At 36.2% G+C, this 25,521-nt stretch overlaps 6 protein-coding genes across 9 annotated transcripts; 2 read left to right on the top strand and 4 right to left on the bottom strand.

The window, feature by feature from the left end:
- Positions 1–2,923: 2,923 nt before the first annotated feature.
- Positions 2,924–3,295, bottom strand: LOC111479265. Its single transcript, XM_023123815.1, has one exon. The coding sequence runs from the start codon at positions 3,293–3,295 to the stop codon at positions 2,924–2,926; it is 372 nt and encodes a 123-aa protein (XP_022979583.1).
- Positions 3,296–5,815: 2,520 nt separating this feature from the next.
- On the top strand, positions 5,816–10,552 carry LOC111479109 (protein NPGR2-like). 4 transcript variants are annotated; one of them, XM_023123592.1, is made up of 6 exons: positions 5,816–6,027; positions 7,131–7,408; positions 7,759–8,011; positions 8,256–9,472; positions 9,691–9,844; positions 10,006–10,552. In XM_023123592.1, the coding sequence occupies exons 2-6, from the start codon at positions 7,154–7,156 to the stop codon at positions 10,323–10,325; spliced, it is 2,199 nt and encodes a 732-aa protein (XP_022979360.1). In that variant the 5' UTR covers positions 5,816–6,027; positions 7,131–7,153; the 3' UTR covers positions 10,326–10,552. The 4 variants fall into 4 exon arrangements, with proteins under 4 accessions (XP_022979360.1, XP_022979361.1, XP_022979359.1 ...); XM_023123593.1 differs by having other exon boundaries at positions 5,816–6,023; XM_023123591.1 differs by lacking the exon at positions 5,816–6,027 and adding an exon at positions 6,414–6,718.
- A 789-nt stretch (positions 10,553–11,341) lies between these two features.
- Positions 11,342–12,374, bottom strand: LOC111479118 (50S ribosomal protein L28, chloroplastic). Its single transcript, XM_023123607.1, has 2 exons — positions 12,041–12,374; positions 11,342–11,765 (listed from the first exon to the last, which is right to left on the bottom strand). Exons 1-2 carry the CDS (start codon positions 12,252–12,254, stop codon positions 11,533–11,535), a joined length of 447 nt encoding a protein of 148 aa, XP_022979375.1. The 5' UTR covers positions 12,255–12,374; the 3' UTR covers positions 11,342–11,532.
- Positions 12,375–12,731: 357 nt separating this feature from the next.
- On the bottom strand, positions 12,732–16,022 carry LOC111479115 (multiple organellar RNA editing factor 2, chloroplastic-like). Its single transcript, XM_023123602.1, has 4 exons — positions 15,570–16,022; positions 15,376–15,473; positions 15,140–15,205; positions 12,732–13,236 (listed from the first exon to the last, which is right to left on the bottom strand). The coding sequence occupies exons 1-4, from the start codon at positions 15,974–15,976 to the stop codon at positions 13,094–13,096; spliced, it is 714 nt and encodes a 237-aa protein (XP_022979370.1). The 5' UTR covers positions 15,977–16,022; the 3' UTR covers positions 12,732–13,093.
- Positions 16,023–16,464: 442 nt separating this feature from the next.
- On the bottom strand, positions 16,465–18,996 carry LOC111479117 (cyanate hydratase). The gene is made up of 4 exons (XM_023123606.1): positions 18,646–18,996; positions 18,257–18,328; positions 16,916–17,024; positions 16,465–16,807 (listed from the first exon to the last, which is right to left on the bottom strand). The coding sequence occupies exons 1-4, from the start codon at positions 18,915–18,917 to the stop codon at positions 16,772–16,774; spliced, it is 489 nt and encodes a 162-aa protein (XP_022979374.1). The 5' UTR covers positions 18,918–18,996; the 3' UTR covers positions 16,465–16,771.
- Positions 18,997–20,587: 1,591 nt separating this feature from the next.
- On the top strand, positions 20,588–24,161 carry LOC111479111 (protein NRT1/ PTR FAMILY 5.2-like). The gene is made up of 5 exons (XM_023123597.1): positions 20,588–20,769; positions 20,847–21,064; positions 21,807–22,372; positions 22,463–22,741; positions 23,341–24,161. The coding sequence occupies exons 1-5, from the start codon at positions 20,607–20,609 to the stop codon at positions 23,990–23,992; spliced, it is 1,878 nt and encodes a 625-aa protein (XP_022979365.1). The 5' UTR covers positions 20,588–20,606; the 3' UTR covers positions 23,993–24,161.
- The last annotated feature ends 1,360 nt before the right edge of the window (positions 24,162–25,521 follow it).

Consider the following 25,521-nt stretch of genomic DNA (forward strand, 5'->3'; position numbering starts at 1 on the left):
AAAAAAAAAAAAAAAAAAAAAAAAAAAAAAAAAAAAAAAAAAAAAAAAAAAAAAAAAAAAATTAACACACAAAATCTTAGAAGGCTTTTGGAACCTCAAAAGGCCAAACAAACCTATTTAGCTCCAAAAAAAAAAAAATAATGAAATCCCATATTGTTGGATTTCAATTTGGTCCTGATTTTGAATGCAATAATTCACGAGTGATGTTAATATACATTTGATAATGGAAGGTTCGTAGTGTTAATTAATCCCCATATCCATTGCTTTTCTTTTCAATCACTTTAGGAACTGCAGCAGCCAGCAGCCAGCAGCCAGCAGCCCCATTTTGTGCACCATCTTTTAGGGCTCCTTCTGCTATTGCCTCTTCTTAGGATTGTTTTGTATGTTGAAGAACGATCACACATTTCAATTCTTTTGCTCATCACTGTGGTTTGAACCCATGAACCATTTCCCATGCTTCCACCAATACCATACAACTTTTAATATCATTATCACTCCCCGCTAATTTCTAAACAGAAAAGTGTACGAGTAAAAATAAAATATGTTAAAAGGACATGTATCCTTAGATATCAAAAATTGTTAGTAATATATAATAAAGATGTGTTCTTGTACATGAGATCTCAGCCTAAAAACTCTCCACTTAACCCTTTTTTTATTGGATATAGACCCATCATTTTCATTACACTGTTTTCATTCTCTAATGGTACAATTGCAAGAGAACGTAAAAGTGGTAGGGTTCACTACTAAAATGTTTGACTTAAAAAATATGTGACGCTCGAGTAAAGAAATGATACACGAATGAACTATTAAAACCACATCCGAATAAGAGTGATCTTGATAGTTACTATTTATATCAATAAAGTGCACGTTTTTTTCGGAGACTCAATCATAAAAACTCTAAAATTAATCATGTTTGGCTTAAAGCAATTCTATATTTTCGAAGAAAGCATGTGAATGTGAATAAAGACAAAATATGGTGAAACCTGAGCAGTGTTTATTAGTGGGGAACATTGAAGAAAAAATAAGAGGTGCCAAATAATTGAACCCCAACACAACTCATTCACCACAAATGGAACACACCCACACACCCATTTCTCTCACTAAATTCCGACCAAAACAACATAGTTTAATGAATAAGACATCGACACGGTCCATTATTGAGTCCTAAAAAGAACCGAAATGGTCCATAAAACGAGAAAAAATGATTGTTTCCAATAAGGTTACCATTTATGGTTCAAGAAAACCTGCCAATGAGCTACCAATACTTTGGAAGTGGTGATGATATCAAAAGCATAACATCAAACAACCAAATAGTGAATTCCATTCAATTTCTTTTCCCCAAAAGAAAAAGAGAATTAATTAACTTTTGCATTTTTCTTGGATTTTTTGTTTTTTTTTTATTTAAATTAAATGGGTAAATTATGATTTGTTTGGAGTTCCCCTACAAAACGTGGTGGAGCCAGAAATGTTTATTATGATCTAACGGCCCAATTTCAATGAGGGCCCAGTATTGTATGGGCCTTAATTGTGGGCTTGGCAATATAAATAGCCCAAAAAGCCTTTATTCTAAATGAAATGGAAATTTATTATTATTATTATTATTATTATTTTATATAAATTGAAAAATGGTGATGGCCAAGAATATAATTAGTGATTTGAGCGTTAACTAAAACTTAATTAGTTGAGAGCATATAATGATTTTGTACAAGATTTGCAATGATAATAATTAGTAGTCAATCCTTAAAAATTGATTAATCATAATATGAGTAAGGAAAAAGGTATGGATTTATCATCACAATTGATTTACACCATCTTAATTATTTTCCTAATTATTTTTTTTTAATAAAACTTATTCATTGTCTCGTTGAATCATCCCCGTGTAAGCTTCAATCAAAAGTCTCTTTCTTTCGACTTCACCCGTTTCAATTATCAATCCTAGTAAACAAGTCGACTCCAAAGAGGCACGGTTCTTTTTTAACTTTTTTTTTCTTCTAAGTTTTCCTTCAAATTTTTAAAACAAGCCTGTTTGGGTGAGATTTATGAGTTTCCCTTTCAGGTGTTTTTTTCTTACGGGTTTCCCCTCAAGGTGTTTTTTCTTCTGGGTTTCCCCTCGAGATGTTTTTTCTTCTTGGGCTTCCCCTCGAGATGTTTTTTCTTCTTGGGCTTCCCCTCAAGGTGCCTTATCTATCGGGTTTCCCCTCAAGGTGCCTTTTCTTTCGAGCTTCCCCTCAAGGTGCTTTTTCTTCTAGGCTTCCCCTCAAGGTTTTAAAACGTGTCTAGTTTTCACAGTTTTACAATGAATGTTTCGTTACTCCTTCAATCGGTGTAATAGGAAGGGTGTTTACCCGATAATCCAATAAAAAAATTGAGTATAATATATTTTTTAAAATAAAAAATTTAAGGAAGAAAATTTAAAAAGCAAAGAAAGAGAGACAAAGATTGGGCATGCATGCATGTTCTTCCTTGTTGTTCCACTATAGATAACGACAAAAGCTAGTCTGCTTCATCTTTTTTAATGAATTTTATTCACTTTTAATATCCATTGCCACATTCATTTCATATATTTGTCACCGCCAATTGCCGCTTGTCATCCATGCAAATGCCCTTCACATTTCCACACATTAGAAAAATAATAATAGAGAATAATTTAACTACAGAACAGCTCATAATTTTGATATATATATATATATCCTCATCCATTCTCAACAAACACAAAAAAGAAACAGAACCCACCACAGATCTAACTAATCTACCACTGTCCCTCTGGTTTTTCCGGCCGCCGGCTGTCGGAAACTCATCGCACAGAGTTTTCAGTCACAGCCTGTGTCGTCTCATGGTCAATATCATCGAAGACTCGGTCAAATATGACGTGGACAAAAAGCTAATCAATAAGATTTCGCCATGTGTTCGCGATTTGGTTGTGTTACTTTTGAAGCCACCGACCCAGTTGGGTCGGGTTCACGATTTCGGGTATATGAGCCCCAGTAGTCTTCAAAATGGTCGCCACCTCAGTGTAGCTCTGAATCTGATGCTCTTTCTTCAAGATCTCTGGCGGCGCCGCTTCCGACTTCGACTTCTTCCACTGAGCGGCGGCGGATGGGATTGCTTCGGCTTGACCCGGGTTAAACTCCCGGCCCAAGATGGTCCCTTTTGTCAGAAACTCATAAGCCATGTACCCGGCTAGTAGCCGATTCGACGAAACTGGTGGCTCACTGGCTTTAAGAGCCGCCGGCTCCTTTCTTTTTCTGGATGGCCCAGGCGGTAGCAGCCCACGGATGTGGAAATGGAAACTCATTGCGTGCACTTTATTAAATGCCACGTAAACCAGGTCCCAACGAACACTCGGATTCAACGGTGGCAGAACCGTAGAAAGTTGATATCCTCAGGGGTAAAATCGTCCAACAAGATTTTGTAGTTTTTTTTTCCCTCTTTTATGGGAACAATTTGGCGAAAGGGTAAAAAGGGAAAGAAATGAATAATAATGAGTGCTAGGGCTTAAAAAAAATGGGGATAACGTAAGTTAAGGCTAAAAGGGAAAAGGTTTGAAAGCGAATAAATAATTAAAAATAAAAAAATAAAAATATGAATTTTTGTTTATAATTGGGAATGAAAATAGGGGAAAGGGGTCAATGTTTGAATGAAATCGGATCCAGATGGTGGCGGATGGAACCTGAGAGCACTTGTTGGATCGGCGTACGGACGGTAGTTTTACCAGTGGCGCCACTCGGCCAGCGGCGGAGATGACGACGGACAGAGAAAAATACCGTTCAGATTACAAAGAAAAAATCAGAACGAGAGAGAGAGAGAGAGAGAGAGAAAGAGAGGAGGAGAGAGAGTGAGGAAGGGAGAAAATGAGGCGAAGGCGAATTCCCCGGTTTTATGTAATAGAAGTTTCCAATTATACCCCTTCTCCAACAGTGAAATTTCCGAAATACCCTTGGAAAATGTCACTCCCTCTATTTCGTCCTCAATCTTGATCCATGCGCTTCAGCGGAGCCGTCCCTTATATATATATAAATATATATATTATATTATTTATTTATTCGTGTTTGATTTTTGATGCCAATAATTCAGCCCAAATAATCTAATTTAGTATTCTTTAAGTAAAAGAAAATTAATCTAATTTATATGTTGCATCTGACATCTTCTTTCACTTTAATTATTGGTTTGATTTTCATGATATTTTCTAAAAAAAAATAATATAACAAATAAGAGTATCAAAAAGACATCACATTAATCTACGAAATTAAATCGAATAATTAAGAGGTCATTAAATCAAAATATATTTAAAAGTATAGGTGGGAAATTGAATACATTGATTACCCAATAACTACACCACATGGAGAATCAAAAAATCAAAAAAAAGAAATACTCTTGCAAAAACGAAGAGAATTAAATAAATAAATAAATAAATAAATAAATTTAGTATATAAAATTTTGTTAGGTAAATAAAAATTCACTGAGGTCTATTATTCACTCTCATAACTTTATGCATATACTATTAATTTATAGTTTGTCTTTATTAAATCTACTATTCACCTGAAAAATATATTGGCACATTATTTTATTTACCCCTATATATATTTTAATAGCTATATTACTTTATTATTAAACTAACAGTATGGATATTAAAAATGATATATAATCCCGTAAATTATGTCACCTCCAAAATACTTTTCGCCTGCGTTGACACGTGGCGTAATTATACACGCCATCTTATGCGCACGAGACGCATGGAAAGTATGACGTTGACTGGTCAAGCCAATGAATATTGGCCACGTCCAACTCATGCCACGTAAGAATGAAAATGATCTTAATCAAGCCGGCACCGTTGGATTTCGTCGTGTTCAAAACCACGATCTTCAGCGAACGACAACGCCTGCTTTGCCTTTTTAACTTAAAAATTAGGAAATGCCTTTTTTTTAATTAAAAAAATACAAAAATAGTAAGTAAATAAATCAGCCACGAGTTTTTTTATTTAATTGTTTGCAACGTTTTTTTTACGAAATTAATTTCTAAAAGTTTCGATATTATTTAAGGTGATAATGATTAATTTTTTATTTTAAAAACTTAAAACTTATTATCACAACTTACCTTTACAAATTTATTTATTTTTAATTATTTACTCACATTAATGCATTAATATGCATTTAAAATCACAATGCCTATATATTAAATTTAACAATAAAACAATTTAGTTTTCATGAATTTAGATAGGTCAGATCAAAGTTTTATTGGGCTAATAGGTGATGATGTAGGCCCATAAATATTGGTGACCCGAAATCTGGCCCAACATTTACAATCTTGGTGACCGAATTGGGCCCAAGCTTCGTTGGGCCCAACTTTTACAATATTTGTGACCCGAAATCTGGCCCAACCTTTACAATCTTGGTGACCGAATCGGGCCCAAGCTTCGTTGGGCCCAACTTTTACAATATTTGTGACCCGAAATCTGGCCCAACCTTTACAATCTTGGTGACCGAATTGGGCCCAAGCTTCGTTGGGCCCAACTTTTACAATATTTGTGACCCGAAATCGGACCCAATTTTCGTTGGGCTAATTGGTGATGTAGGCCCATAAATCATGATGATTTGCAGACGCCAATTTTTCACATTTTAACGCTCATTTAGTTTAAGCTAGAAAAGGTTGAATATGAAAGGTTGAAGGACTTAATAGCAAATTTAAAAAGTGTAAGCACTTGTCAGACAATTATAAAAACTAAAAGGACTAAACGTGTAAAATTGAAATTTAAGGGGGCAAGTATGCAATTTGAAGAAACATTATATGAAGGGAATTGAAGTTTGTGAATCCTGCAATTCCAACCAACCAACCAACCAACACAAGCATTGTGAATCCTGAATCGAATTCAATACTGAATTGAATGCGGATTCAATTCAATTCATTAATGGCGACTGCCATGAGTCGGCTTGTGTGAAGCGCTTTGGCATTTAGTAGCGCCATGTCTGAGCCGGACGTCCTTCCCCTTAATCATTTCAATGGGGAACAGCTTGTCCTCCACTTTGGTAGGTAAGTAACTCTATTTTACTTTCAGTCCCCCAAAACCTGCTTTCTCTCATTCTCTTAATTATTGTTACTTTTCCTATTTTCTAATGCTATTTGATTGCCAATGATTCGTTCCCAAACTCATCTTTATTCATACTTTTCAGTAACTCCGAGCTAAGCCGATTTCACGATCTTGTTTTTGACCTCACTCTTAAAAATACCTACTCTAATTTTACACTTTCTTCCTTGTTTTATGGTGTGCATGATGATGAAATGGAGAGTAAACAAAGTGGCACTGAAACAGTTCCTTATGTATTCCGGCAATTGTTGACTTGTAAGGGAGGGGTTTCCAAATTGGGCCCTGCATATTAAAATATAAATACTTCGGCATGAGATGTGAGATCTTTTATTGATTAGAAAAATTTAGAACAAAATCATGCGTATTGTTCAGACTCGGGATTCCAGCCTGTGCTTTGACTTTGAATCCAAATTTGTACTGTCCGTAATGAAAAGAAGGATTGAAAAAATAAAACCCAGAAAGAGAGTACAGTCGTTGGGACCTTGGATTCTTACTGAGGAAGATAAGTTTGATGGCCTTTTTTTTTTGGGGAGAACTGGAGAATGCACGGTGGAGTTGATGCTTTGTGGGCTTGGTCGATCACTTTTCTTTGTTGATGTTTTTCTGATCGCATTGCCTCTCCTCCATGATGCTCCTGTGGGTTTCCCTTTCTTTCTTCTACTTCTTCTTCTTCTTCTTTAGCTTTAGTAATCATACAATTTTGCTGCATTATGATGTCTACTTAGAGTGAGTTCCAGTTCATTTTGTCACTGCTTATGTTTTTCTCCATAATTTTCACCATTTCCTTGTTCTTCTCCTGTTATGGATTTCTTTCTATGGAAAGAACTGATGGGTTCCAATATGGTAGTAGTTATTTTAGGAAGGATAATTGAAAGAACAAGAACTAGAAACTGCTAGAACATTTTGTGTTCTGTATTTTGCACTGGTTGTCGAAAGAACATTGTAGTACAAGGCTTTACTGAATGGGAATTGGGCGTTTCATCTTACTGAAACTTGTTTATAAGAATTCCTTATCTTTTTTCCACTTTTATTCCATCTGTATTTGCAGATCTTCAGGTGGAATGAGCTAGCATGAGAGCAAAGGCCTGGATTAACCAACAAATTTTTGGCTTCAAGAGTAAATTCAGGAAGATGATAAATTGTATTCGTTCAGGGGATCAGTTAAGAGTAGATGAAATGATTCACTCATCAGATTCTCTGGCAACTCGAGATTATTCAGCTAGTGGCTTTTCATCCCGAACGGGTGAGGTGGAACCAAAGGTGGATAATGTCAACATTGAAGAAGCTGAATCATCTCTTCGTGAGAGTGGCTATCTGAATTATGAGGTTTGTCTATCGTCAATTATGAAATCACTGTTTAGTGAAAGAGGCAAGAAACTCACTGTGTTCTTGGTATAGGATTAGATCATTCTGATTTTTTGTTGAGGACATCACCTGAAAAAAGTACTTTCATGAGGCAGATCTGTCAACTAAACAGATTGAGGTGTTTACTCAACTAAAGTTTGGGTCTGTACAAATTCTTCAAATTTTGCTTATAGATTCAATCTGACCGTGTACAACCTAACGTAATAGAGATTATTCTGTTTGAAAACACGTTGTAGAGGGTGTCTAAGTATATTAGAAATGTTATGTTTTCTATTGATGAAACTGAGCTACAGTACCTTTTAATTTTCTAGGAAGCACGAGCTTTACTAGGAAGGCTGGAGTATCAAAAGGGAAACATAGAAGCTGCTCTTCAAGTTTTTGAAGGAATAGATATTGATGCTGTAATTTCCAGGATAAAATCTTCCATTTCGACGAGATATGAACAAAATAGACGCCAGTCACAATGTGATGCTGTGCCTAATATGTCGATGCATGCCATTAGTTTGCTTCTTGAAGCTATTTTTCTGAAAGCAAAGTCATTACAAGGTTTAGGAAGGTTTGTAGGTATTTTCTCTTCTCTCTCCCCCATGTTAGGAACCACGAATCTTCCAAATGGTATGTTATTGTCCACTTTGGGCATATGCTCTCATAACTTTGCTTTTAGTTTCCCCAAAAGATCTCATACAATGGAGATGTATTTCTTACTTATACACTCATGATCAACCTCTTAGTTAACCGATGTGGGATTCCCCACCAACAATCCTCAACAAAATATTTATAATCTTTCCTTTTTGTATATGATCTGCAGAGGCGGCCAAATCATGCAAACTAATTCTGGACACTGTGGAATCTGCTTTACCAGAAGGCTTACCTGAAAACTTTGCTATTGATTGTAAATTGCAAGAGACACTAACGAAGGCTGTTGAATTACTTCCAGAATTGTGGAAATCTGCCGGGTCTCCAGAAGAATCAATCTTGTCATATAGGCGTGCCCTTCTCTATCAATGGAATCTGGAAATGGAAACCAGAGCAAAAATAGAAAAAGAGTGCGCAATATTCCTTCTCTATAGTGGTTGTGATGCAAGTCCTCCCAATCTCCGTTCACAGATGGAAAGCTCATTCGTGCCAAGAAGTAATATGGAAGAGGCCATTCTTCTTTTAATGGTTCTGATGAGAAAATATATACTTGGATTGATTGTATGGGACCCCTCAATAATAGAGCATCTCTCGTTTGCTCTGTCTATTTCAGGGGAACTTGGTACTTTAGCTAATGAGGTTGAACAATTGCCTCCAGGAATTATAAGCAGAAAAGAAAAATACTGCACCTTAGCTCTTTGTTACTATGGGGAAGGTAAAAGCTTAGTTGCGTTGAATCTTTTGAAGAACTTCTTGAGTAACATAGAGAATGTAGACTGTCTACTGGAATTGTTGCTGGCTTCAAAGCTCTGTGGGGAAATGTTGGTCTGTCTTGATGAGGGGGTGACATACACATTGAGAGTGCTTTCGGAGCTGCGTGGTAAATGCATTCAGATGGCTTCGGTGGCTAATTGTTTACTTGGCGTGCTGTTGTCGGTTATGTCCAAATTAGTTGCTTCCGATTCTCAGAAAGCTCTGAAACAGTCTGAAGCGCTCAAGGCACTACAAACTGCTGAGCAGCTGATGAGACAAAGAGATCCATTCATTGTTTATCATCTTTGTCTTGAATATGCTGAACAAAGGAAGCTGGATATGGCTCTATACTATGCAAAACAGTTAGTGAACCTCGAGGTTGGCTCTAGTCTGAAGTCTTATTTACTCTTGGCCAGAATATTGTCCGCCCAGCAACGATTTGTTGATGCAGAGACTGTACTCAATGCTGCTCTTGAGCAGACAGGGAAGTGGGAACAGGGGGAACTTTTACGAACTAAAGCTAAGCTCCAGATAGCACAGGGCCAGTTAAAGAATGGCATAGAAACATATACTCAACTTCTTGCTATAATTCAAGTCCAGACCAAAAGTAGTGGCGTTGGAAAGATGCTTTCAAAGGTAAGGGATTCGAATTGGGACAGATCAAAGCTTCTTCTTGTGGTCTTATTATATGATCGTCTAATGATTTCACTCTAAATTCTGAAGAGATTTCACTGAGAATTAAGATTGGTATCGGGCGCCTCGCTTGAAAACTGAATATACTTGTCTTTTAAGACATGATTTGGTGCCTTTGTTAACAATTAATTCATTTATTCCTTTGTTTCACCATCATACAGGATGTGAGAAAATCTGAGAGAAGTCTGGAAATTGATACATGGCATGACTTGGCCAATATCTACACAAGCTTGTCTCAGTGGCGGGATGCTGAGATATGTCTATCAAAATTGCAGAAAATCAATCCGTATTCTGCTTCCAAATGGCATTCCACAGGTAAAACATCATCCGAACTTTGTAGCTCTATTTGAAGGTTAGCACACAATATATTAATTTTTGGATCAATTGCTTGATCCACGTTGATGAATCAAGAACACCCTGGAACCCTGATATCTTCAATGTTCTATAATGAATTCATAACTTGACGAATCTGGTAGGTTTACTCTATGAATCCAAGGGTCTTCCAAGAGATGCTTTGCAAGCATACAACAAAGCATTGGACATTGATCCCGGCCATGTTCCCAGCTTGATATCCACTGCCTGTCTTCTCCAACAGCTAGGTGGGAGTCAGTCATTTCCTGTGGTAAGAAGCTTGCTAACCGACGCCCTTCGACTTGATCGAGCAAACCCTTCTGCTTGGTACAGTCTCGGGCTGCTATATAAAGCTGATGTCAGGGCATCTGCACTGGAGGTTGCGGAATGCTTTGAGGCTGCATCTCTGCTTGAAGAGTCAGCACCGGTTGAACCTTTCAGATGATGAACACTGGATTTCTTTACATGTAGAGAAGTGGGAATTTGCTATCCTAATTCTAATGTTGTTCTCAAGATCTTGCTTGCTGCATTTTGTTTTTCAGGATTAGGAACATTAGTATTAGATGATTGCCACAAAGTAGTGTGTAAATAACAAAGTCTTCTAGCCAATCTTCTTTTTTGTGTTCTTTTCAGCATTAGAATTTACTAGTTTGATCTGTAAAGCGAATTAATGAAGCATTGTCCGTATATAGGAGAAGTTGAGTTCAATTGTGGCACCAAATATTAGTATTTTTATATAATAGATATACTTTGCAAAAACAATTCATTTCTCTTAGTATAATAAGTGGGTATGGAGATTTGAACTTTGTGCCTCAATGTATATCAATGATCATTAGCAAAACTCATTTTGGCTATTATGGAGCACTGACCACCTTAAAATAACAGAGCTCTCTACTTATTTCCATCGAACATTAAATAACATCTTTCATTCATTCTCAATCTCTTTAGACTCTGTTTGAAACGTCTTTCTAAGTGCGGACCCTTAAACTAGTTAGAAAGGTAATGCTTCTCTTCTTCGGGCCATAGAGACGATTCAAAGAGGCATACGAGTAACCAAAATTTTCCTTTCTTCTTAAATGGGTTGAAAAACTTGGCAGCTCGTAGCTTGCTAGTGCTGTTGGTAATTTTGAAAGACTAGTTTTGGATATCATAAAGAAGGATATTTCTCCTGTGACAGCAAAATAAAATACCTACAGGGCTATTACTTGCTTCATCTACTACAGCACACTGCAGCCCTTGTGGGCTGTTCTCAAGGGCAATGGAAAGATGCAGAAATCAAATTTGAGGTTTTAGAGTCACCTAAAAGTGATACCTAATTTGATGATGCCTGTTCTTAGAGCCTGGTTTTGCAGCTCTCTACACTATCTATCAATTGATCTTATCTTTAACTGAGGGACATGTCCATATAGAGAAAATCAGTGTGGCTGGACTTCTAAAAGAGTGTATCATTCATGAAACCCAGAAAGGAAAAGGGATGGATTTCAGCTTCATTGCCAAATGGAGGAAAGCAAGGATACAAGAATAATGTGACATAAATGAACAGATTACTAACAACAAGGATAGGCAAAAACCAGCAGGATACGACATGATTGTGCAATTCGACAAATCTTCCTCAAAGTCTAAGAGTAAAATTAAAGGCATGAATTATATAATCATTCCTTACGAAGATCAATTCCTGCTTTCTTAGCAACAGCATCAAGTCCATTCTTCTCAATGGTCTTTAAAGCCTTTGTTGACAGGCGTAGTTTGACAAAACGCTTCCCGGCTTCCCACCAAACCTTCTTGTATTGAAGATTTACAAACTGCAATTTCTTGGTCTTGTGGTTCGAGAAAGAAACCAAGTTCTTCTTGTTTGCTTTCTTCCCAGTAAAGGGGCAAACTCTACCTGAAACAGAAAATGACCAAAGCAAGTATGAGATGGTTCCCAATTCCCATTCAAAGAAACAGCTACGAATCAACATTCCAATGCCACGGTTAAACAGTGATTAATAAAGCAATCAGGCATCTGGCTGATTTAGAAACCTAATTCAAATACAAAATGGTTGAGATGAAGAATGAGAAAAGAACATCCAGGCATGCAATCAGAGCCCAAAAGGGTCGAACACAATCATATACCAGAAAACAAAACATAGTAAGCAAGAGTAGAGAAGAGGGGATTACGTGCAACAGGTTGAAGCGCAGGTCTGAGAGGAGCAGAAATGGGTGAAGGGGAGATCAGCGAGTGGTTGGAGGAGATTTTGATGCCGCTCAATTGAGAAGAGAGAAACCCTAGCTCGGGATTGGGTTTAGTTCTGAAGTGAAGTTTCGATGACGACGCTGCCATTACACCGGAAGAACTGACCGGCGTAAAGCCTAAGACTGCGGAAACTGCCATTGTTTCTGAGCGGAGTTCTCTGTAAGTTGAGAAGCCTCTGGTTTTGTTTCTGAAGGAAAAAGGGATAAGCTTTCTTGTGTTGGGCTGGATAATGCTTCCGTAATTTTGAAAATATTATATATAATATATATATATATATATATATATTCAAGGGGAAAATATAAAAGTTAAAAAAAAAAAACCACTTCTTTTTATCATTTTTAATAAAAATAGATCTAAAATCTTAAGTTTTAAATATTAAAATCAAGGAAAGAATGAAAAAATTATAAGAGATATTAAATAATAATTAATTTTAATATATCTTTAACATATTCTATAAATTTTCTTCATTTTTCAGGTTATTATGATATAAAAAAGTTGCTTTATAACTTGATTAATTATTTATAATAATTATTTATATATTATTCATACCGGGGGAGAGGGCTTTTGCACTCTTCATGAAGGATATGTTGTAGCAAATTATAGAAAGCACAGAAATGAAACTTCAAAGCCTTAGGCAAATCCAGCATCATTGCTCAGTTCCTCTGCCCCTACATCATTTGCTCAAGTCCACTACAGAGCTACGTTGTGCCAAAGAATAGTTGTAGTTAATATAAACTTCAAATGTGCAAAGTTTTATCCATGTTCATCAACAACCGAAGTTACCATCTACTGAGCATGACACTCTTTTACGTAGTAGAGGTATTGATTATATATATATATATATATATATAGCAAATACTTCAGTTTCTTGATTCCAATTGCTGCAAGTTTTTCAATTTGCCTTTCCATTGATTCCAGATTCCCTTTCCCCTCTCTCTAGTCGTATGCACATCTTCTCGACTTATCGAATGGATGCATCACCTCATGTTTTCTCTGCGTCTCACAAAGCGGGTTCTATCATTATACCTTGGTCTATCTTGAGCTCTCTGTGGCTGTGGCTCCACCCTTCTCTGTCTCTCTGGTGACCTTTGAACGATCTCTCCATTCACAAACAACTCAGCTGCACCCAACACAAACAATGGCATTAATATATCATAATGACTCAAAATCATTTATTGACAACTACTAACAAGCTGAAAGTCAATGAAACACGAGCACTCAAAACTAGACATCCTAAACCAACCAAACAACTAGAGAGAGCTCTGCCAAAAGGGAAAACTATTAAATATCATTTTCACTTAATCCTGCAATTTCATTCATTGGAACCATCTCAACTCGTGGACTTTACTCTTAAGTATTTATAAGCTAACTTGATGTTTCATCTCTACTGATCTGCATCTCCACAAAGTATAAAAAGCACAGAACAGACAAGAAAGACATTTACTCTAAGTCCATTAGCATTCAAAACTAAACATTGTCTTGAAGACTGATTTAGGTTTGCCAAGATGGACTATACACACATTCATTAAATAACCCGTTGGAGGAGCAATCTCTTTTTCTTTCATACTATCTATCAACCAAAAGATTGATCTTCAACTATTAAAATAGGATGCAAGAAAGCTATTTGGCATAATTTATCAAGAATAAAAAACTAAGTACTGGAAAGATAAGACTTAAATAAATTGAAACAAGCTTTAATGTTTCATCTCTATTGATCTGCATCTCTACAAAGTAAGAAGAGTACAAAACAGTCAAGAGAGGCATTTGATGTAAGTCCATTAGCATTCAAAACTAAACATTGTCCGAAAGACTATTTAGGTTTGCCAAGATGGACTGAAGTAAATTGAAGCAAGCATTAATGTTTCATCCCTATTGATCTGCATCTCTACAAAGTAAGAAGAGCACATCACAGTCAAGATTGGCATTTGATGAAAATCCATTAGCATTCAAAACTAAACATTGTCTGAAAGACTATTTAGGTTTGCCAAGATGGACTGTACACATTCAATAAGTAACCTGTTGAAAGATGAAAAACAATCTATTTTATTCAATTCCCAGAAAGCTAGTTATCCTACTTTATTTGAACAAAAAATCTATGCATTGGATACATATACTTACAAAACATTGTAAGCAGGTCTTATAATGTTTCATCTTAACGGATCTGCATCCCCACAAAGTATAAAGAGAACAGAAGAGTCAAGAGAGACATTTGATGTACGTCCATTAGCATTCAAAGCTAAACATTGTCCAAAGGACTAATTTAGATTTGCCAAGATGGACTATAAACGAATTTAATAATAACCTATTGAAGAGCAAACTCTTATTCCCTCAACACTTTCCCACACCACGGAAACAAAGCTAATAAAGTAGGAACGAAGTAAGTCCAGGGAAAAAAACTGACACTTACAATAAATTCAATCAATAAGCAAAGTCAATGTTTCATCTCTACTGATCTGAATCTCCACAAAATACATAAAATTCAGAACAGTCTAGAGTGACATTTGTTGTGAGTCCATTAGCATTCAAAACTAAACATTGCCTACAAGACTGATTTAGCTTTGCCAAGATGGACTTAACATAGATAATGTTAATCTCTACTGACCTGCATATCCAGAAATAATAAGAAATGCAGGACACTCAAGAGTAACATTTATTCCAAGCCCTACATTGTCTAAGAAACTGGATTAGCTTTGCCAAGATGAACTTACGTTAACTTTTTTACATAGGCTCTCACCGTCAATATTTACCCGCCACAACAATACTCATGAACAAATTAGAACAAATTATTATAACACAGGATGTTCAAATGCGGGTCAGTGTACTGTAGACGGGAATAGGAGTATGCGCGTCAGTGTACCAAAGAAAGCTATAAATATGCCATAAATTAAAGTCGACAATTGCTTGAAAGCGGCTTATCCAAGATGGTCCTTTTAGAGATAAAGATCATTATCTCTCATGAACTCTCTGATTGGGTTTTGATGAAAAAAAAAAAAGAGAAGAAAATTGAAGTTATAAATCTTTACCCCCATAGTCTTTATTTTCAGGGTCAACGTAAGAATCGGGTAGAACAAATAGAACACCAGGCAAACCTGTTAACAAAGATTCCAACAAAAATCATCAATACAAACTTCAAGTTATACATCCCTCCATTAATTTCACAATGCCTTAGAAATAATTTGAAATGCGAGAAAGGAAAGGAAATGAAAACTGATTAGGGCACGAGAAGACCAAAACTGAAGATAATGACCTCAACACATACCTTCGAGCTTGTTGGACGTCTCTTCATCAATCTCACACCCAAACCCAAAATACCTCTCACAAGAAACATTATAAATCTTCTTCATCGCTTCCTCTTCACTGTTCAAAGAATATAAACAGGGCCAAAATCAAACCAGAAACCAACAGATATAGCAAACAAATCAGGCAAAAGATACATCATATAATCTGAAGTACCTGCCAAGAACTTTAGCGAGGGTCTGAATGTAGCAATCAATCATCTGCTGTTTAGTGGCACCCTCACCTCCAGGCTTGTCCATAACGATAAGCCAATGCTCATAGTCACAGCCAGGGAAAAGAGGCGCCATCTCAGTGGGTGGACGATCGCTGAAGTTGGAGTTAGAGTTCTGGGGAGAGTACGACGAGTTACCTGTCCGATTGACGCGGCAGCGAATCGAGGTGTACCTGGAGGCAGAAGGGTTAGATCGAACGACATGGGAAAGTGGAGGGAGAGATCGACGGCAAAGAGTGAGAAAAGGGGGTGAAGGAGGATGTGTAAGAGTGGTTGAGGATGAGAAGAGGCGCCTGTGAAGAAGAGAGAGGCGGGCTGTGGAACCCATAGCTCGAAGAACAGATAACGCCATCGAAGGCTACCGAGTAAGGGTTTATCGTGATGAAATGTGGATATGCGGTAAAAGAATGGGGCTTCGAGGGTTTTAATAGAAGAAGGCTCTCTGTACGGTCTTCCTTTTTTTTCTTATTGGGCCTGCCCTTTTTCTCTTTACGGCCCATGATTAAAAGCTTCTATTTTTTTTATTTTTTTATATAAAAAAAAAAACATTTAACTATAAATTTGAATCAACTATACCTAATACTCTTATAAACAAAATCACTCTTGTCCTATAAAGATTAATACTTACTCCACTCTTATTCTCACCGATGTTACTCTATATAAATGTTCCAAAATTACTCGACATAGAAATTATTTGATATTTCAAACATAAATTGAGTCACTTGAAATAATGTAGCGATCTACATTAGAGTCGTCGTCGTTGATATTTGCAACTTTGAAATAAGCGTAGGAAAGTTCCATCGAGACAGTCTGTTGGTAAAAGCTAGTGTAGCAAACAACTTCTAAATAAAGACACTTTTATTGACTCGGTACAAGATACAATTGCACGTCTATGACCTGATAGACAATCAATTTAGAGCTAACAAAGTCACCCAGGACAAACTTGGCCATGACAGGATCACATAGAAACACTTGAAAGCCATAAGAACATTGCTATGAGGCTTTCATACACAAAAGCAAGCAGCTTCACATTTTATTATACAAGATTTTCAAATGAAGGATGCAAAGCAATTACACTGCAGGGAGAAAAAAAGAGCAGATTCTTACAGCAACCATGTTGCAAGCTTTAGAATCGCGCTCAACTTTCCTACGACGGTCGTCTGGAAGCCATATGCTCTACCTTCTACAGATTCATATCAACAGAAAGATGGGTAAATTTAGAATGTTTACTTACTTTCATGAAAAAGTAATGGTAATGGTAATGGTCATGGATGTTGAAATGAAAACTAACCTGCTCTGTGTAGGGCAAATATTTACCATCAAATGTTATCACAACACGGTCCTTCCCATCAACACCCTTGACCTTGTCGACTGAGCAGTAGAAGTCTATGGCTGACATACTAGTAAACATAAATTAGACCTTGAAATGATTATATTATACATTAGTTTCTTCGACAGAATCTCCACTAAAGATTAAAGCTCATTGGTTTTGACTGTGAGGCGTGTTGAAGTTTACCGAGTTGAAGGACAACAGGTTGTTTATAATGAAATGTTTGGGCATACAAACATATAATGAATCATTGAAGATTTGTATCTGATGCACTGAATATGATCGCAAGGAATCACAAGAAAATCTTGACTGGTAATTTCTTATGAAGTTGAGACACATGTTTCATATGAATCTGATACACAACACAAAATTTCCAACATCAAACTGAAAGAACACTTGAAGACATCTGAGTCTGAGCAGATGACTGATATGAGCTCCAGAGCTACAATATCATCTTTCAGTAACTTCAAAATTTTCAAATAAGTTTCTCTACTTCCATATCCTAGCATTCTCTAGACCACTACATTTATTAATGTTGTTTGCTATGCTACCCCTGGAACTGATTCAAACTAATTATATCAGAATGAATCACGGATCTCCACAATCGTATGATATTGTCCATTTTGAGCATAAGCTCTCATGACTTTACTTTTGATTTCCCCAAAAAGCCTCATACCAATGGAGATAGTATTCATTACTTATAAACTCATGATCTTCCCCTAAAAGGAAATAAGCTAATGTGGGACTCATCTCTCAACAATCATCACACATTTATGTTCCAGTATGAGTTGAAGGGTCTCAAGTACTTGAATTATTAATGTTTTTCTTTGAATGATTCTCTAGTTTTCCTGATCGAGAATTCTTGGAAAGAGGAATAAAATATGTTTTGTGTTTTATGTCTTTTGTTTATTCATTGTTACATCCAAACTAAGAATTCAAAGATTGAGTACCAGAAGCTTCCTTGATAACGTCGAGGGAATTAAAGAAGCCATTTTATCTTTTAGTTCTTTTGCTTTAAAAGTAAGCTTGTATCCTAAGAATTTATTTACCTGTAATCTAACTACTAAATTTTTTTTGTCTAGTCAGATGTTCAAAACTAGAAATCAAAGCCTGATTCGTTTTTGTTGAAATGTGGCTAAGGTTTTAAATATGGTTTTAGATTGTAGAACACAAAACATTATATATTCATCAAACAGCCATATTAGAAAAAAGTTGTTTATCAATCTTAAGATTTAAAAATTTACAATCTATTATGGATTTCAGGTCGAAAAGAAGAAAAAAAATTCGGATAAATCAACTTACATTCCATCGCCAAACTCCTCATTAATAATTTCTTTGATGCTCTCGCCAAAATGCATAACTGCTTCGTTCAATCTATATCCAATGAAGTCTTAAGTCAGTACAGACGAGAAAATCCACTGGAAGTAAGCTCGATTAGCCGATTACTCATGCATAAGCATTTATCAAAATTAGAGGCTATTCATATAGAAATATAATAGCGGTTAATTGATCGGATTGCTCTACTAACTAAACAGCGTCCAGAAAATACAAATGATTATTCAATTCACCGTATGCTAATACTAGATTTCCCCTAAACCAAAAAAAATTCAAGCGATTAAAATCCACAGCGAACTTCATAAAGAAAAATGGTGAAAGGAAAGCCATAAACAACGAATTAGTAGATAATCCACCTGTAAATCGTAGGTTCTTGGATCAAACAAGGATCGTAGCACCTCATTGGCGGCAGCATCATCTCTTGAATATGATCATCGGTAAGATGAGGCAAGGCTGCCCTCAATTTCGGGACAGTCTCAGGCTTAAGTTGCGCTTGACGCCGGAGAAGCTGAGCGACATAGACGTTAGTGAGGCCAGTCTCTTCCGCTATCTGGTTGCAAGATTTTCCCGACAAGCGCTTCGCGTCCTGCAGCTGACGGATTGCGCTAGCTCTGCTACTACCTTCCATTTCGATGGAGCTCTCTCCCACTCTCTCAATCTCTCTCTGTAACGAAAGAAGACGGATGATTATTGCCACACGGCGGTTGGGTACACCAATGGGTAATTATAAACAATAAAATATAATCTTAAATAAAATAACAAAAATTATACCCACCGTTGGATTATAGTAGTGCTGTTTGACCGTTCGATCAAGCAAATATCAGTTTTGCCTTTTCTTCTTACGTTCATCGTTGGCAGCCTGTCGAATTCTCGCGATTTCCATTTTTTTTAAAACAATTTTATTTATTTATTTATTTTTGTATTTATTCACTTACAAAATAATTATCTAATAAATTTTTATTTTTTAAATCTCTAGAAAAATTAATTGATTTATTTAATATAATTTAAATTTTATATTCAAATATATATAAAATTGTATTTGATTTATTTTTGATAAATCAAATTCTTTATTCATTAAAAATTATACATCTATATCATTATTTGTTGGTCGCTATAATTTATTTATTTTTAACGACCAGTGTCTAACCCTGGGTGAATGTGGGCCCATTGGGCCGTTTTGGAGCAGAAGGCCCATACAAATGGGCCTGCCCAATTTTTGAGTTTGAAAGCAGTTGGATTGTCCATATGAAGAATGATTTCATATTTTTAATAACATACTTAATATCACTTTATATATATATATATATATATATATATATATATAACCGAACTTTATGTTTAAGAAATCAACATAAAAATAAAAAGATAAAAATAAAAATGTAAAATAATAAGTAATATCAATAATTTAATTGCTCGATATTTTTTTTCCTCCTCCTATGTCTTGGGCTATGACTCTGTTATTAGTCAAGGTAGCTCGCTGGAAAACATGACCAAGTCAAATTAAATAATTACAATAATAAATAAATAAAAGGAAGTCAATGGTATAAATCATGTCTTTTCTTTTAATCCAAAATATGAAATTAATAAATGTGATTTGCATGAATAAACACCAGTCTAGTCGTTTGACTAAACCTTAACCTTATGGTTCGAAAGTCAATCCTACAAGTTATTAATTTCAAACTGCAACCTGGTCCCTACGTGACATTTAAAATAATGTGAATGGTGAAAATGCACGTTTTAATTCAACATTGCATTTATTGTTCTAAAGGTGAATCACGAGATGGATTTATCTTAACCTATTTATACTAGAAATTTCAAATGTCAAATTCAACTAGATATGATACCTCATTCTCACTCTCCTTTGTCAACCACGATGGTTGAATATAATAATATGCTAAGAAAAAATATATATTCTATAACAAATTTCCCACCCAAACCTAAAAAATATACATATTACCCGTTATTTTGATATCATATTCAAGAGCACGATTGTTTAATTAAAAATAGAGATATTCATTTAACAAGGGAGAACACAAGTCACCGGAATTCAGACTAATTTATTATATATATACTATGTTATATATATATATTTAATTGAAATTAGATTAAAAAATCAGAAATTATCCATAAATATTTTTTAAAGTCATAAATGAAAATTTTAACGAGAAAAATGGAATATATAGCTCCATGATTTATCTAATTAAAAGCTATTAAGGAATAGTAATTTGGTTGACTAGAGAGAGAGAGAGAGAGAGAGAGAGAGAGGAAGACTTAAAAGGGAAGGAGTCGTTCCAGGTTGAAAGGAAAAGCTGAAGCAATGAGAGTAGGCGATACATCTCCTTGGCCATCAATGGCGACAGGCGCTGTTGCAGAAGAGAGTGGGGTTGACGGCTACACCAAAGACGGAACCGTCGATCTAAAAGGCAACCCCGTCCGTCGCTCCCACAGAGGCGGCTGGTCAGCCTGCTTCTTCATCGTTGGTAAATTAATTAAAACTATATCTCTGATTCTTGTTATTAGTTTAATCAAAATGGATTAATGGAAGCTATTTGTACAGTGTACGAAGTGTTCGAGCGGACGGCCTACTACGGCATATTCTCCAATCTTATTACTTATTTGACCGATAAGCTTCACCAAGGCACCGTCGCCGCCTCTAACAATGTCACCAACTGGACTGGAACCGTTTGGATGACTCCAATCCTTGGAGCTTACATTGCCGACGCCCATCTCGGCCGTTACCGCACCTTCATCGTCGCCTCCGCCATCTGCTTTTTGGTAATTTATATTGAGGATTGCTGAGAGGGAGTGCACATAGCTAATTTAGGCAATGATCATGAATTTATAGGAATACATTTCTCCATTCGGAGAAGCAAAAAATAAAGTCACGAGAGCTTATGCTCAAAGTGGACAATATTATACTATTGTAGAGAGTCGTTATTCTTAACTTGGTATCGGAGTCATGCCCTTAACGTAGTCATGTTAATAAAATGTTCAAATGTCGAACAAATAAGTTGTGAGCCTCGAAGGTGTAGTTAAAAGTGACTCAAGTTTCGAACAAATTATGTACTTTGTTCAAAGACTCCAGAGAAGGAGTTGAGCCTCGATTGAGGGGAGGTTGTTCGAGGGCTCCATAGGCCTCAAGAGAGGCTCTATAGTGTACTTTGTTTGAGGGGTGTTGAACAAATGGTGTACTTTGTTCGAGGACTCCAGAGAAGAAGTCGAGCCTCGATTAAGGGGAGGTTGTTCGAAGGTTCCACAGGTCTCAAGGGAGGCTCTATAATGTACTTTGTTCGGGAGGAAAATTGTTGAGAGGGAGTCTTAATTTAGAAAATGATCATATGTTTATAAGTAAGGAACACATCTCTACTGGAACGAGGCATTTTGAGAAAGCCGGAGGCAAAACCATGAGAGTTTATACTCAAAGTGAACAATATCATCGTGGAGAGTCGTTATTTCTAACAATTCAATCATTATAAGGTTTTTGGGTTGCTCTGAACTCTACCAATTCATTTCACAGGGAATGTCTCTTCTAACACTGGCAGTGTCCATGCCAAGCCTGAAGCCCCCTCCATGTTCGGAACCAAATATAGAACACTGCAAGCCGGCCTCTAGGCTACACCTCGCTGTGTTCTTCACCGCACTCTACACATTGGCTCTCGGCACCGGTGGAACCAAACCGAACATCTCAACGATCGGAGCCGACCAATTCGATGACTTCCATCCAGAAGAGAAGGCCCAGAAGCTGTCCTTCTTCAACTGGTGGATGTTCAGCATCTTCTTCGGCACTCTGTTTGCCACCACCACTCTTGTTTACATACAGGACAATGTGGGGTGGAGCTTGGGATATGGCATTCCCACGGTCGGCCTTGCAATAGCCATTCTCATATTTGCTGCTGGCACACCCTTGTACAGGCACAAGCTCCCCACTGGAAGCCCCTTTATCAGAATGGCTAAGGTCATTTTCGCTACTGCTTGGAATTGGAGGCAGCCTCTTCCAAATGACCCTAGGCAACTCCATGAGCTTCAGCTTGAGGAGTACACTAAGAAAGGAGCTTTCAGGATTGATTCCACTCCATCCTTAAGGTCACCCATCTCTAAAATTAGAATCACTTGGATTTGTATATGTGCAAGAGTTGGGGTTCAATGAGATTGTATTCTTGACTGCATATGCAGGTTCCTCAACAAGGCTGCCATAAGAATAGGCTCAAGTACTCATCCATGGAAGCTATGCACAGTGACCCAAGTGGAGGAGACAAAACAGATGCTGAGAATGATCCCAATTCTGATATGCACATTCATTCCAAGCACAATGTTGCCACAAGCACATACCCTTTTCATCAAGCAAGGGAGGACTCTCAACCGAAGCTTCGGTAGCAACTTTCAAATCCCTCCTGCAAGTTTAACTGCTTTTGTTACCATCTCCATGCTCGTCAGCGTCATCATCTACGACAGGTTTGCTAAAATTTATTGCCAATATTGCTTCCGAAGTTAATATTAGGAATCACAAATATGCATAAGCTTTCGTGACTTTACTTTGAACCTTCCAAAAGGCCTCATACCAATGAAATTAGTGTTCCTCCTTACTTATAAACCCATAATCTTCCTCTTAATTAGTCAATGTGGGACTATTTCTTTCAATAATTCTCAACCATCTTCCCCTCGAACAAAGTAGTACAACATAGAGCCTCCCTTGAGGCATATGGAGCCCTCGAACAAAGTACACCTTTTGTTCTACATCTTCAAGGCTCACAACTTCTTTGTTCGACATTTGAGGATTCTATTGGCATGGGTAAATTAAGGGCTTGGATTTGATAACATGTTAGGAATCACGGATCTCCACAATGATATGATATTGTCCACTTTGAGCATAATCTCTCATGGCTTTGCTTTGAGATTCTCCAAAATGCCTCATACCAATGGAGATGTATTTCTTATTTATAAACTCATGATCATTCCTTAAATTAGCCAACGGGAACTCCCTTCCAACAATCCTCAATAGTTAAGTCATACGAAGCCTTGAAGATAGATTTTTTTGTGTTCGTTCTTGATAGGTTGTTCGTTAAGATAATGCAGAGACTAACCAACAATCCAAGAGGAATCACACTGCTACAAAGAATGGGAATTGGAATGATTCTCCATATCTTAATAATGACAATTGCATCTTTGGTCGAAAGGCACAGACTTGATGTGGCTAGACAAAATGGTTCAAGACAAGAACTCCCCTTAACCATCTTCACTCTGCTGCCTCAGTTCATGCTTGTGGGAGTAGCTGATGCGTTTACAGAGGTAGCAAAGATTGAATTCTTCTATGATCAAGCGCCAGAAAGCATGAAGAGTTTAGGCACTTCCTATTCAATGACTTCGCTTGGAATTGGAAACTTTCTAAGCAGTTTCCTTCTTTCAACTGTTTCTCATATTACAGAGAAACATGGCAATGGATGGATCATGAACGACCTGAATGCTTCTCATCTTGACTATTACTACGCGTTCTTGGCAGTTCTTAGTGCCATCAACTTCTTTCTCTTCCTGCTCATCTCCAAATTCTATGTGTATAAAGCTGAAGTCTCCGATTCATTAAAAGTGCTGACAGAAAAACTCAAGGAAAATAAACTGAAGCCATCCAACCCAAACGAAAAATGGGCTACCACGAGGGCCACATCCGATGAAGGAAGAGCCCACCTGCCCCCCTTTAGCTTGTTTTAGATTATGAAATTTAAACCATCTCTTTTAGTATACATCAATTACTCCGCCTCGAATCAATCTCAAACTATACGTAATATAATTGGGTCTTGTCTATGAGGTCAAATGTTTGAATTCCCAATAATGATAACTATTCATTTAAGTCTTATAGGTAGCACCACTAGAACTTTAACAAGATGGAAATGCTCGTATTCTGTATTCTGTATGACATGTTTCTGTAGCTTGAATGGGTATTCTTGTTTATGTCGCTGCAACTATAAACACTCTTCCGATTAACAAAATATCTCTTTTTTTTTTGCTCTTTTGAAATTGATATAAAAACTATAGGGTTCGAGGATTATCATTTTATATCATATAGAACTAAAAAATAACGTGATTTTCAACTTTAAAAAAATCTCGAGCAAATCTAAAAACTAGGATAAAAAAAAAATTAGCTTGGAGCCTTTCTTTCTCGCTTCTAGAAGAGACTTGTAGCAGTGTTTAGTCAACCCAGCTAAAAAAAAATAATAATGAAAATGCAAGTCAACTTGTAAAAAGCATAGGGAGATATTTTGAGATTTAATAATCGTGCAAATACATAGATTTGACTTTTGCACTTAAAAGGTACAAAAAAGTCCCATTTTTAGACCTCTAGCCTTGACATGACTTGCTCGTGGATATAATATAACACATCTTCAACTACTCCGAGTTTAGAACTTTTGAATTTAAGAATATCAATCAAAATTTTAATTATATCGTGCGTGGATATAACATTGTTAACTCAATGTTGTTCTTAGGTAGAAAATCAATGATAAAAAATAATAATAATTAAAAAAGAAAAGACATTATTAATTATATTTTTACCTTATTAAGTCTGACCAAATAATTTAGTTGACCAATCAATTTTTAGCTTTGTTGACCAGTCAGCTGAACTCTAAGCTCCTTTCCTCAATGGTCACTAAAGTCAAAAGGAGAAAAAAAAGAGTAGTGTTTTTTTTTTCTTTAATTTTTCTTTTAATTTTTTAATATAAAATCTAGAAGAAATTTGTTAGGCAAAGAAGTTGTGGTTACTGAAAAAAAAAAAAAAGGTTAAATTTAATGAAAATTATAACCATTAAGAATTTAAAAGTTAAATGGAACAAAATAGAAATTACATAAATTGAAAAATATAATTCAAAATGGAAAATGCTAAAATAAATAATTTAGACATTTTATTTTTTAAAATTAAGTTGAAAATAAATCATTATTATAATTTCTTATATATATATAGCTCGTGCATTATGAATGATTTAGAGTTAGCCTTTAGTATAAGAAGCTGCCAATTCCAAGCATTGAATAATTCGACTTGTCGTCCTACCTACTCATAGACTGTTTGGATTTAGCTCTAGTTCCCATCTCGACATGATGGATACCCGATAATGGCCACCACTTCAATGTCAACCTTTTTATGGCACAACTACTTTACACCCTATTCAATTTTATTAATTTCAATTATATTAAACATTTGAATTTTTTTTCTTTTTATAAATATAAATATCAATTAATTTTTAATT

The sequence above is a fragment of the Cucurbita maxima genome, unplaced genomic scaffold, assembly GCF_002738345.1.
Source record: "Cucurbita maxima cultivar Rimu unplaced genomic scaffold, Cmax_1.0 Cma_Scf00005, whole genome shotgun sequence".
Lineage (NCBI taxonomy): Eukaryota > Viridiplantae > Streptophyta > Magnoliopsida > Cucurbitales > Cucurbitaceae > Cucurbita > Cucurbita maxima.